The sequence below is a fragment of the Schistocerca gregaria genome, chromosome 2, assembly GCF_023897955.1.
Source record: "Schistocerca gregaria isolate iqSchGreg1 chromosome 2, iqSchGreg1.2, whole genome shotgun sequence".
In the NCBI taxonomy this organism is placed as follows: domain Eukaryota; kingdom Metazoa; phylum Arthropoda; class Insecta; order Orthoptera; family Acrididae; genus Schistocerca; species Schistocerca gregaria.
The window spans coordinates 843,720,765-843,734,925 of NC_064921.1; the positions used below are offsets into that span (position 1 = coordinate 843,720,765).

General features: G+C 45.8%; 1 protein-coding gene across 1 annotated transcript in view; it reads left to right on the forward strand.

Annotated features, from left to right (window-relative positions):
* Positions 1-5,144, forward strand: part of LOC126335199 (homeobox protein unc-4 homolog) — a 145,083-nt gene extending 139,939 nt beyond the window's left edge. Inside the window, exon 4 of the mRNA XM_049998210.1 lies at positions 1,932-5,144. Within this exon, the coding sequence (XP_049854167.1) occupies positions 1,932-2,549 (618 nt within the window). The 3' untranslated portion in view covers positions 2,550-5,144. The remainder of the gene's footprint in view (positions 1-1,931) is intronic.
* Positions 5,145-14,161: the final 9,017 nt, after the last annotated feature.

A 14,161-nucleotide genomic window follows, 5' to 3' on the forward strand; every position in this document is an offset into this window, starting at 1 on the left:
GATGGTACTACAGGATGTGGGGGGAGGGGGGGGGGCGGGGGTAAGAGGGTAAAAACTGTTGTGGAAGACACAGATTAGAATCTGGTTTCCTGGCCTTATCCATTATTCCCTTGAGCTCGGCCTGTTTCTCTGGATTTGGCAATCTTAGAGCTAGAGGACTGCTAGTTACCCTCCCAGCCACCATCCCTCTCCCCCTGCGGAAGAATATATATACCTCGTCTGCCTTCCTCTAGTGTTATTCCGTGTGAAAGTGTGATAACATCATAGAAATATTTTTTAATCGTCTAACTCAGGCGGGACATGGGTACCAGCCAGTATTCAGATATCAGATGTGGGAAAACACCAACAAAGCATATCCAGATTGGCAAGCAAATTCGCCGTTGTTGTGCTATCTGGATGGGGCATGACAGAGACTTGAATATATAGAGAGACTTATAGAGAACTTCGGCTGTGAGCGCTACTCAGTGATGAAGAGGTTAGCACAGGAGAGAAATCGTGACAAGTCGCATCAAAACAGTCAGAAGAATGATGACTCAAGAAAAGAAGATGGGATTGTCATAAATGGTTAGGTAGAAGTATGGGAATAAAGCCAGCAGCGGGTTCATCCTACAGTCATTCCTTGAGTTTTGGGAGGTGAGTATTGGAAGAGCGAGTCGTATTGCGATGGAACTGTGATACGGCTATTAAGGTGTTTAGCTGTACAGGGCGTTTATAATTCTTGTGCAGATACCCACAGACTTGCAGTGTGAGCTGCAGTTATCATACGGCAGCGGAACGTGGTAGAAATGTTAATGAGTTAATGTGGAAACGATTCTCGCTGCAAAAAAATAGTTCCAGTATGGCCACCAGGTGCATATCTGGCACTGTGAATGCGAGAAGACGTATAGAAATGTTTCCTCATATAATGGATTAGGAACAGGACATGGGCCGCTGCCACATTTAGTTCAGTATGCGCACCAGAGAAGTCGAAGAGACGCTGTACAGCGCCAATGTTACACCTGGTGGCCATAGTTGCAAGTATTTTTTTTCCAGCGTTAATCGTTTCCACATTAACGCATTTGGCGTAGTTACCAAGATTCGCTGCCATACGATAACTGCGGCCCCACACTGGACCTCCGTGCATAGTTGCACTTTAATTATAGCCACCCGGTACTGCAGGAGGGCAGAGACTGCAACTTTCTCTTTTTGCCTGGCCTTTCCCATATCTTCACGAGGTCGCCATGTTAATGCGGGTTTAACAATGTTAATGGTAGAGAGTGGATGGATGCCCTTCCTGTCCCCACTCCTTCTTCCCTGGAATGGAATCTGTATATCTCATCTGTCTTCATCTAGAGTTCATCCATGTGAAAGTGTGAGAACATTTCCGAAAAAATTTCAAATCATCTAACTGAGACAGAGAGTTATGACCAGCCCAGTATTCGGATACAGGAAGCTGCCTAACAACAACACCAAGGCTGGGTGGCGCACCAGCCCTCATCATTGATCCAATGGCTAATGCGGGCTGTGAAAGAGACTGGAATATATCCAACAAACGATAGAGAAGCTTGGGTGTAAGCGCTACTCCAAGATGAAGTTGGCACATGAGAGAAATCGTGGCAGGCTGTATCAAAGCTGCCAGAGGAATGATGACCCAAAAAGAGAAAAAAGGCTGGCATGGTCGTAAATGGTTAGGAAGAAGTCATGGGAATGGAAACAACATGTGGTTCATCCTGCAGTCTTTCCTTCAGTTTTGGGAGGATTCATCTTGAGGAGGGATTGGTTACACCAAGAGGTAAACTGGTTCGAGGGGGATTTGTTGAGGTCGCTGGGCTTTCTGGAGGGTCGTAACAGGCTGTGGTGTTGCGACAGAATTACTATAAGGTTAGTACGGAGTTTAAGCGTACCTGTCGAGAGCAGGGGTCACCTCTGACGGTGGGGACGCGATGTTGCAGGTGTGGTTCCAGAACCGGCGCGCCAAGTGGCGCAAGAAGGAGCACACGAAGAAGGGCCCGGGCCGGCCGGCGCACAACGCGCACCCGCAGACGTGCAGCGGGGAGCCCATCCCGGAGGAGGAGCTGCGGCGCAAGGAGCGCGAGCGGCGCGAGAAGAAGCTGCTCAAGTCGCTGGAGCGCCAGCAGCGCAAGCTGGCCGCCAAGGGCGTCGCCGTCGACCTGGACACGCTGCGCCGCCAGTGGGAGGCCAAGCACCGCGCCCACGCGCCCGCCCACCAGCAGCCCCCGCCGCCGCCGCCGCCCCCGCAGCAGCAGCCGCCGTCGCCGCCCCCGGCAGCCGACCCTCTGGAAGACCGGAGCCAGTCCCAACCCAACGACGACGAGGAGGATATCAACATCGTCTCGGACGACGAGGCCAGCTCCAACTGCGGCCGAGTATCGCCTACGCCGCCCCCTCCGCCGCCGCCTCCACCCCCGCCACCCCCGCCCACGGACGTCGGCCAGCAGGTCTCCGCGCCGCCCCCGCGCCGGTCCAACCCCTTCAGTATCGAGAGTCTGCTGTCGCACGACGTGGACCACAGGAGACAGACTGTGTCGTCCTCGATGACGCTCAAGTGACCTTACACTCACCTGCTGTCGCAGTTGTTAAACCACCGCTAAAAACAGTTGCCGTACGGTGAAGGATGAGTGCATCGTAGTTTGTTTCACAAGTAGCTATGGCGGCGAAAACAAAAACCGCCCATTCTTGCTTTCCAGCGTCGCTAACGAGTAAGTAGCAAATAAGCTCACCGTTACGGTAGTTCCCAATTGAGGGACTGGAGTCGTCGGTCACTGTCATATAAAATACGCGGTCTACCATAGACGAGTTGTTGCAGGTGCAGAGCAACTTCACACCAATTCCAGAGTGGGTACGTAGAGTAGCAAACAGATGCCACATTGAGCACGAGTACCATCGTTTTATGTCCATACTACGTGCTTAAGTATGTGAATCGGAGTACGGCACGAGATCAGCTCACTGCAGCTCCATCAGACACTAGCTGTAAGCCAGATTTTTCCAGAGAAGCTAGGTTCGGATCTACGGAACTTTCCGTGTAGTATATGATCATCCAGAAGAAGCTCAATGCACGTATTGATTCATATTTTATGACGAAGCATGTACCAGAATCACTGAAAAAATAATTAATTAAACCTGTTTTTGAGATAGATTTCCCTTTCCGATAACAGTAGCAGTCCAGTTTTCCGGTATTTTGATTGTTACAGAGGTAACTGATTGAAAGTAACGGCGCAGATATCCTCCCAGCATACAAAAAGAACGCATGTGTTTTCCTGACGCTGTTCAGCTTCTGGGCGGATCCATTAAACGAGATGAATCGAGAGCCCGCTAGTCCCGACTGCCACACAAATTTCTCTACAGAAGATTTTCTCTGTAGACCGAATAAATGCGAAATGTTTTGAGGGAAGGTACAGCTATTTACCTATAATGACGGTGACCAATGTTTCTCTTTTATCATAAGTGCAATCAAACCAGTCAGACGATAACTGTTAGGAAGAATGAAACAATCAGTATTACATCAAACGTCAAGAAAATTCTCATCAGTGGCTTTTAACCCACGTCCTTCCAATATTCCTCTAAGAATGCTTCATGCCAATCAATGATCTATCCTAACGAGAAAGATCCTTGTCATCCTTCTATGAACGACCTTCTTCCTCTCAGAGCATCTAGAATACGTCTTCAGCAAATGTTACTTAACTTCGCCGATTTCCTTCAGGGATGCACCCTAAAAGAAGGTGGCACCGGTCGCAAGCTGTGTTAGAGATACGCTACCATTGTCTAATAGTTCGTTTTTCCCTTAATCACTCATTGGTTTTCCAACTGATGCTGATCAAATTGTGAGCACATCTTAGTTGGAAAAATTTCGCCAAGCATCAGACAATTTTACGAGGGATAATGTCACTAAAATTTTAGTTTACTTACGTGGCAGAAACGAAAATGGTGTGAGACAATGACGTACATTCCTATTAAGGATATCAATAATTTACATTCATTGTACGTTTTAAATGTTAGTAGTAACTAATAATGGAAAAAAGAATTTTCAGCATCATCGTCATCTAAAGGCGATTAGTAACTAGTGATGAAAAATAGAATTTCCAGACTTGTCCTCAACTAATTAGCTATTGATTTATTTGCCTTAACGTTCAGATTGGAGTGGTCAATGTCTATTTAGAGAAATAGTGGGCGATTGATGAAGATCATGACAAAAGTTCGTAGTCCATAAAAAAAGGACCTGCATTATATGAACCCGACACTTCGCCTTAAGATGGCAAGTAAGAAACTCGCTGAAACGTTGCTGGAGAACAACGCATGACGCGGCTGTCAACCCGAGAAGAATTTATCATGCATTATATGACATCATCCACAAAGTTTCCTCTATCAAGCGAGATTCATCCTCTAAAAAGTCTTCACAGCAGAGTTACTAATTAAGTTGTTTTAACATCTTCCACTAGACAGAACAGTCACATCTGTTCTACATGTTATTTCACGGTTGATAAAATCCTAATAGAGATGTATTACATTAATTCTATTAGCAAAAGAGAAGCGAACTTTCATTTTATTGGAAAAGAATACTTAGTACAACTGCATGCTAATATTATCAGTTACGAATGTTTCAACATTGCAAAGTATTATTGGCAAATAGAGCAAATGTCCACCATCGCCAAACTGTAGTTTGTTTGAGCGTATGTGGGTAATCAGACAATGTTAAGTGTGACTTAGCAACAATGCTTATGCATTTCCTGTCACGAAAGTTAGATCAAGTTCATTCGTGAAATCAGAAAATTGACATACTTACCAACGTAAAAACATAGTTAAAAATATATATTTATGACAACAGCGCAAATGGGTAAAGATGACAGCGTGAAGTACATGATATAAGAAAATGAAAATAGAAATGATAGATCTTTTGACGATCGTACTCAGTGATGAATGTTTATCGCATATTGACTGTATAATAGACATTTATGGACTTCGTATTGGCGGTTAGTGCAATGCATTAGCAGCTATGCATATCATATTATGAAAAACTTGAAAATGGTTCTGTTGGTACTATGTTTTAAATGTTATATTAGAGAGTTTATTATTACCTGTGTATTTTACAACTATTGTAAATAAACCAGTAAATTAATAAATATGTAAATTATTGACGTTACTTCAAATTTTTGCATTTTAATTTGTCCCACTGACAATAAATTTATGTCGACCATAAAATCTAGTTAATTACGAAAATATTAAACATTCATTTAAATATTGATTATTCCCATGATCCATATCCCAGTGGTACAGAATGAAACAATAAATACATTTACAGGTAGACATTTACATTTAGGTTGCGAAACTCCTTTCGGGAAACAAGTTTCGCAGAAACCCTTTCACATGTGGCAGTAGACAGAACGACAGAAGTGTACACATCAGGTTGTTTTGTGTGCGCCAGAGTCGTCTCTGACATGAGGGTTTTGGCAGCTGCACCACTAGTCGAGGCGTCAACACTTCTGTGCATAAATTCGCCGCGTAACAAAAGAAATGGAAAACGAGCTTTGATTCGCGATTAGGTCAAAAAGAGACATCAGCTGAATTACTGAGAGATCTTGCTGGAAGAAATTATTGTGGCAGACCCAAGAAGTTCTTTAACCTATCCGGGAATTTGACGAAAATAGTTTATGTAACAAGGAGGGAACATACTAAAACGCTTGTAGTATTGTTGGCCGAACTGAAATTACAGATCACATTGCGTTTTTTGGGAAGAGGAGATTCATATTCGACTGTACAGGATATATTTCTTGTTCCAGAAACAATAATTGACAAATTTGTTCCAAATGTTTGTGATGCAATTACTACAATTTGCGAATGTGATGTATTGCTGTGACGTTACGTGGATGAATACTCAATAAATAATTCACGTTACCAAGTTTGTGCAGCTTTTCCTGCGCAGCGTAAAAGAACTTACCAACAGGAACCACGGGATTTTTGTAGATGTTGTCTGTTTCACAGCCGGATATTTTACTTGCTTGTATTTTTCGTAATTTATTTGTGTATGTGTTTCCAGTGGTATGAATTTTCTCTGCAGTTCAGATATCGTCAATCAATCCGTGTTCAGGTCGCTTAGGACGGCCTCAAGTGCAGCAGTACATCGCTATTTGTTTATGTAGTTCACGTAATTGAAATCGCACACACACTTTTGCATAGCCGAGGTGTCCAAGAACTGAACAATTTCATCCATTTCTTACTTTATTTTTAACTTCGTTAACAGGCTATTGACAGAACACTTTGCCCACTGCCACGCGCAACTACTAGTTTCGTGTCGCCGAATTCGGAACAAGTGGAAACTGTAATTTAGGCAGAGATTAGAGCCCACACAGAAGCATACCGACAATCCTTCTTTCCACGTACAATACGAGACTGGAATAGAAGGGAGAACCGGTAGAGGTACTCAGGGTACCCTCCGCACACACCGTCAGGTGGCTTGCGGAGTATGGATGTACACTCCTGGAAATGGAAAAAAGAACACATTGACACCGGTGTGTCACACCCACCATACTTGCTCCGGACACTGCGAGAGGGCTGTACGAGCAATGATCACACGCACGCCACAGAGGACACACCAGGAACCGCGGTGTTGGCCATCGAATGGCGCTAGCTGCGCAGCATTTGTGCACCGCCGCCGTCAGTGTCAGGCAGTTTGCCGTGGCATACGGAGCTCCATCGCAGTCTTTAACACTGGTAGCATGCCGCGACAGCGTGGACGTGAACCGTATGTGCAGTTGACGGACTTTGAGCGAGGGCGTATAGTGGGCATGCGGGAGGCCGGGTGGACGTACCGCCGAATTGCTCAACACGTGGGGCGTGGGGCGTACATCGATGTTGTCGCCAGTGGTCGGCGGAAGGTGCACGTGCCCGTCGACCTGGGACCGGACCGCAGCGACGCACGGATGCACGCCAAGACCGTAGGATCCACGCAGTGCCGTAGGGGACCGCACCGCCACTTCCCAGCAAATTAGGGACACTGTTGCTCCTGCGGTATCGGCGAGGACAATTCGCAACCGTCTCCATGAAGCTGGGCTACGGTCCCGCACACCGTTAGGCCGTCTTCCGCTCACGCCCCTACATTGTGCAGCCCGCCTCCAGTGGTGTCGCGACAGGCGTGAATGGAGGGACGAATGGAGACGTGTCGTCTTCAGCGATGAGAGTCGCTTCTGCCTTGGTGCCAATGATGGTCGTATGCGTGTTTGGCGCCGTGCAGGTGAGCGCCACAATCAGGACTGACACAGGGCCAACACCCGGCATCATGGTGTGGGGAGCGATCTCCTACACTGGCCGTACACCTCTGGTGATCGTCGAGGGGACACTGAATAGTGCACGGTACATCCAAACCGTCATCGAACCCATCGTTCTACCATTCCTAGACCGGCAAGGAAACTTGCTGTTCCAACAGGACAATGCACGTCCGCATGTATCCCGTGCCACCCAACGTGCTCTAGAAGGTGTAAGTCAACTACCCTGGCCAGCAAGATCTCTGGATCTGTCGCCCATTGAGCATGTTTGGGACTGGATGAAGTGTCGTCTCACGCGGTCTGCACGTCCAGCACGAACGCTGGTCCAACTGAGGCGCCAGGTGGAAATGGCATGGCAAGCCGTTCCACAGGATTACATCCAGCATCTCTACGATCGTCTCCATGGGAGAATAGCAGCCTGCATTCCTACGAAAGGTGGATATACACTGTACTAGTGCCGACATTGTGCATGCTCTGTTGCCTGTGTCTATGTGCCTGTGGTTCTGTCAGTGTGATCATGTGATGTATCTGACCCCAGGAATGTGTCAATAAAGTTTCCCCTTCCTGGGACAATGAATTCACGGTGTTCTTATTTAAATTTCCAGGAGTAGATGTAGATGTAGATGTAGATGTATGTAAGTGGGCAGACTCTGCTAATGCACAGTGGATATTGGCGCAGATCCAAAACTTGGTTTCACCATTAATGAGGTGTAACGCAGCCTTAGTTGATGGTACAATGGTAAGTGCCCTCAGTCAGGCGCTTTCCAGTGGTTTGCAGAGTATGGACACAATCGTAGACTTCACCAAAGTAATATCAAAGGTATAGTGTCTGCCAAGAGGTAGTGAATGGAACTGGGGAGAAGAGGAATTTTTGGCACAACGTGACTAGAAGAAGGCATCGTTTGATAGGAGACGTTCTGAGGCATCAAGGGATCGCCAGTTTAGTAACGGAGGGTACCGTGGAGGGTAAAAATCGTAGAGGAAGACCAAGAGATGAATACGCTAAGCAGATTCAAAAGGATATGAGTTGCAATAGATACTCTGAGATGAAGAGGCTTGCACAGAATAGAGTAGCATGGAGAGCTGCATCAAATCAGTCTTTGGACTGAAGACACAAGAAAAAATCTCTGCCACAGGTAGGTACCATGGACTGTTGAAGCGAGAGAAGTGAGAATGAGAACGATTTTTTATTTTGATCCAATATGCCGTGTCAACCACTTACTGGAAATAATCTGCCAGTAAGAAGTGATGCCAGCTGAGTGGTCGGAAACTTCGGCTTGCTAAAGAATACCTACGTGTCTTTACGTCAGTCAGTGAGTGAGAAGTAAAACCGTGCTCATTTTTGAAACATTGCTCACACGGACAAAGATCATCGTCCGTTACTTTACATCCACACTTCTCCATTCAACAGACTGACAGAAAGCGAAACACCCAGACGACATGGTCGAATGTCAATGCAACTATGTCCAGGTATACATAATTGGAAGGTTTTAAACGATCAAGGTTGAATTTTGTGTCAAATTTCGAAAGACTTTGGTATTATGAGCCCACTTTGGCCTGGACGCACACATTGATTACTTTGGGAACTTGGTACAGATCTGGGGCTGTCTCTGGTCACAGGGGTATCTCAACATCACACAGACAGTTCATAGAGAAACGTGCCATATGTGGACGATCATTGTCCTGTTGAAAAATGGCTCTTCGATAATGTTTTATCAGAGATAACACATGAGGATGCAGTACGTCCGTCTCCAGTCACTACCAGCCATGGCTTGGAGTTATACCCGATGGCTCCCCACACTACAATGAGGTGACAAATGTCATGGGACAGCGATATAGCCAGCCGAAGTGGCCGAGGGGTTCTAGGCGCTTCAGTCTGGAACCGCGCGACCGCTACAGTCGCAGGTTCGAATCCTACCTCGAGCATGGATGTGTGTGATGTCCTTAGGTTAGTTAGCTTTAAGTAGTTCTAAGTTCTAGGGGACTGATGACCTCAGATGTTAAGTCCCATAGTGCTCAGAGCCACTTGAACCATTTAAACAGCGATATGCACAGATACAGATAGTGGTAGTATCGCGTACATTAGACATAAAAGGGCAGTGCATTGGTAAAGACGTCATTTGTATTCAGGTGACTCATGTGAATTGGTTACTGACGTGATTAATAGGCTCTGAACGCCCAATTATAGTTGGAGTTAGACACATGTTGTTGAATCCCGCCTACTCGTCAAATATGGGGTGCCTAGGAAGACAGTTTTCTCGCATCGCTAGACAACAGTTCAAGTAAATCGTATTAATGAATCCTGTAGAAAAGAAAATTATTACAATGATTTACTTTGTGTAAAACATGTGTCGCAAGCAAAAGGCGACAGATAAAATAAGAAATCCCTTCAGTATACACACTGCTACATACTAGACGCGAAATGACCAGTCCTGATGCTATTCTTGAACTCGCTGCTGTAGAACTGGGCTGCGATCAGTCGGCGCGGCGCTTATGCTCTCTCCGCGTAGATGTTGCTGCCGTCACGTTGTTGTCCTAGAGGGGTCGGTCAGCGTGCAATTGGCTGACGTCTTGTCAGAGCCGCCTCTGCGCTATCGTTCCCGACTGACGTCCCGGCGCTTGACTTTATGCCGCAACACATGTGGCCTTCCATTTCGGAAACCGTTAGGGAATTCAATATTCCGAGGTCCACAGTGTCAACACTGTGCCGAGAAGACCAACTTTCATGTATTATCTCGCACCAGAGACACTTAACGCGTTCTCGCTGCCCACGCCCGGGTTCTTTCGATTCCCGTCGGGGTCACGGATTTTCTCTGCCTCGTGATGGCTGGGTGTTGTGTGATGTCCTTAGGTTAGTTAGGTTTAAGTAGTTCTAAGTTCTAGGGGACTGATGATCATAGATGTTAAGTCCCATAGTGCTCAGAGCCATTTTTTTGACACTTAACGATCGAGACTAGCGGAGTCTGCGTAGAGTCAGTGCTAAAAGAAAAGCAACAATGCGTCAAATAATCGCAGAAATCAATGTGGTACGTACAGGGTGTTTCAAAAATGACCGGTATATTTGAAACGGCAATAAAAACTAAACGAGCAGCGATAGAAATACACCGTTTGTTGCAATATGCTTGGGAAAACAGTACATTTTCAGGCGGACAAACTTTCGAAATTACAGTAGTTACAATTTTCAAAACAACAGATGGCGCTGCAAGTGATGTGAAAGATATAGAAGACAACGCAGTCTGTGGGTGCGCCATTCTGTACGTCGTCTTTCTGCTGTAAGCGTGTGCTGTTCACAACGTGCAAGTGTGCTGTGGACAACATGGTTTATTCCTTAGAACAGAGGATTTTTCTGGTGTTGGAATTCCACCGCCTAGAACACAGTGTTGTTGCAACAAGACGAAGTTTTCAACAGAGGTTTAATGTAACCAAAGGACCGTAAAGCGATACAATAAAGGATCTGTTTGAAAAATTTCAACGGACTGGGAACGTGAAGGACGAACGTGCTGGAAAGGTAGAGCGACCGCGTATGGCAACCACAGGGCGCAGCTAGTGCAGCAGGTGATCCAACAGCGGCCTCCGGTTTCCGTTCGCCGTGTTGCAGCTGCGGTCCAAATGACGCCAAAGTCCACGTATCGTCTCATGCGCCAGAGTTTACACCTCTATCCATACAAAATTCAAACGCGACAACCCCTCAGCGCCGCTACCATTGCTGCACGAGAGACATTCGCTAACGACAAAGTGCACAGGATTGATGACGGCGGTATGCATGTGGGCAGCATTTGGTTTACTGACGAAGCTTATTTTTACCTGGACGGCTTCGTCAATAAACAGAACTGGCGCATATGGGGAACCGAAAAGCCCCATGTTGCAGTCCCATCGTCCCTGCATCCTCAAAAAGTACTGGTCTGAGCTGCCATTTCTTCCAAAGGAATCATTGGCCCCTTTTTCAGATCCGAAACGATTACTGCATCACGCTATCTGGACATTCTTCGTGAATTTGTGGCGGTACAAACTGCCTTAGACGACACTGCGAACACCTCGTGGTTTATGCAAGATGGTGCCCGGTCACATCGCACGGCCGACGTCTTTAATTTCCTGAATGAATATTTCGATGATCGTGTGATTGCTTTGGGCTATCCGAAACATACAGGAGGCGGCGTGGATTGGCCTTCCTATTCGCCAGACATGAACCCCTGTGACTTCTTTCTATGGGGACACTTGAAAGACCAGGTGTACCGCCAGAATCCAGAAACAATTGGACAGCTGAAGCAGTACATCTCATCTGCATGTGAAGCCATTCCGCCAGACACGTTGTCAAGGTTTCGGGTAATTTCATTCAGAGACTACGCCATATTATTGCTACGCATGGTGGATATGTGGAAAATATCGTACTATAGAGTTTTCCAGACCGCAGCGCCATCTGTTGTTGACAATTGTAACTACTGTAATTTCGAAAGTTTGTCCGCCTGAAAATGTACTGTTGTCCCAAGCATATTGCAACAAACGGTGTATTTCTATCCCTGCTCCTTTAGTTTTTATTGCCGTTTCAAATATACCGGTCATTTTTGAAACACCCTGTATATAGTAGTTCATGACATCCAGTCTTACAAATTTCAGTACTCCGCCATTTCTCTCCCCACATCCACCACTGCTGGCAGCTCACCTCCAACTGCGCAACGCTACGCGCTGATAACATCCAGCTGCCCAACACTACAATGGCAGACGACAATGCAAACAAGCCACAGATTGCGCACAGCACAGCCAGTGATTCTTCATACAGAGCGCTACGTGGCGTTACCAATAAGAAAACCTAAACAGTATACTTACATACTGAAAGCTTTGGTTCAAGGATAGAGGCAGTGTTTCTTGATTTCCGAGAGCCAATTGACTCAATACCGCACCTATGCTTCGCCTAAGGGGTTTCAAGGGAACTCTGCGACTGTACTGAGGACGTTTTAGGAGGGAGGACACAATATGTTATCTTCGATGGAGGGTTATCGTAAGATGTAGAAGTAACTTCGGGTGTGCCCTAGGGAAGTGTGTTGGGATCCTTGCTGTCCATGTTGTACATTAATGACCTTGCACACAATATTGATAGTAAAATCAGGCTTTTTGCAGATGATGCAATTATCTATAAGTATTATCTGAAAGAAGCTACATAAACTTTCATTCAGATATTGATAAGATTTCAGTGTGATGCAGAGATTGGCAACTTGCTCTAAGTGTTAGGAAATGTAAAATTTTGCACCTCACAAAAGGAGAAAAATAGTGTCCTGTGTCTATAGTATCAAGGAGTCACTGTTGTATTCGGCCAACTCCTGGATGTAACACTTTATAGGGATATGAAATGGAATGATCACACAGGTTCAGTCGTGAGTAAAGTAGGTGGTAGACTTCGGTTTATTGGTAGAATTCTGGGTAAGCGCAATCAGCCTACAGAAGAAATTGCCTAGACATCACTTGTGCGACCCATCCTAAAATATTGCTCATGTGTGTGGGGTCCATACCAGATAGTACTAACAGGGGATATTGAACCTATACAGAGAAGTACAGTATGAATGGTCACAGGTTAATACATGCGACAGTGTCACAGAAATACTGGAGGAACTGAAGTGGCAGACTCTTGAAGACAGAAGTAAACTATTCCGAGAAATTCGGTTAACAAAGTTTCAAGTACCGATTTTAAATGATTACTCTAGGGCTATACTAAAATCTCCTACGTATCGCTTACACAGGGATCGTGAGGATAAGATCAGAATAATTACTGCAAGCACAGAGGCATTCAAACAATCAATCTTCCCACGCTCCATACGTGAAAGGAACAGGAAGAAACCCAAATAACTGGTACAATGGGACGTACCCTCTGCCATGCATTTCATCGTGGTACGCTGAGTATAGTTGTAGATGTAGATCACGAGTGGCGCCACAGGTGTCCCTCGGCTAATAGAGGCCTTAGAGTTAGACGGAGGTTTGGAAAACTAGCTACCAAACAAGGCAGAAGGCATTGATAACACTCCTTTGGAATTTCTAAAATCATTGTGCGAAGTGGCAACCAAAAGATTACTAAAGCCAGAGCACTTTCCCTTTCTTGTAAAATCAAAACATTTCACTCCTGCCATTAATAATCTTCGACACGTAACATCTTACGTAATAAATACCCACTTCCCACCCTCAACAATAACATTATGTGCAAATGGTAGAATAACAATGCTGGAATACATATCTTGACTTCACGGAAGGTAAGCCCACCTTATACACTACTAACAGCTTTTGCTGGCTTTCACACTACTGTTAACTCTGAGAAAAATGCTAATGAGAGAAATGACGGCTCCATGAAGAAGCAACTGAATCATACATGTGAAAGAACATGCTACAGCTAGAGTGTTGTTAAGGTTCGTTTGCTTTTCGTGATCTTCAAGATGCAGCTCTTGTATCTATGCCTTGGGTCGCTCGCCGCTTAACGGACAGCTATCACTGTCGAAAATCCTCCTGTATCTTTAAAGCGGTTCGTCATTTGCAACTTCCGTATGGTCGCTGCCTCCAAGCCTCACCTCATTGGTTCGTTCCTTTGGCATACTGTTTGTATACATACGTCAAAAAATGTTTTGCATCACCCCGTTTCCCAGAACTCCTGAAGATAGACGTTGACTGTCACTAAACCCGCCCAAAGATGTAAACAACCATGTACGAGTGGCGCCTATTAGACGGAGAGGTTCCGACAGCCAATTAGTTCCAGCCATTCCACCAGGAACGAGGTACACTGCTCGTGTTGTCTGTAGTTCAACCAAGCATAAACGGTCAATACCGCAGTTCGATCGCGTCCGCATTGTTACTTTGTGCCAGGAAGGGCTCTCAACAAGGGAGTTGTCCAGGCGTCTCGAAGTGAACCAAAGCGATGTTGTTCGGAC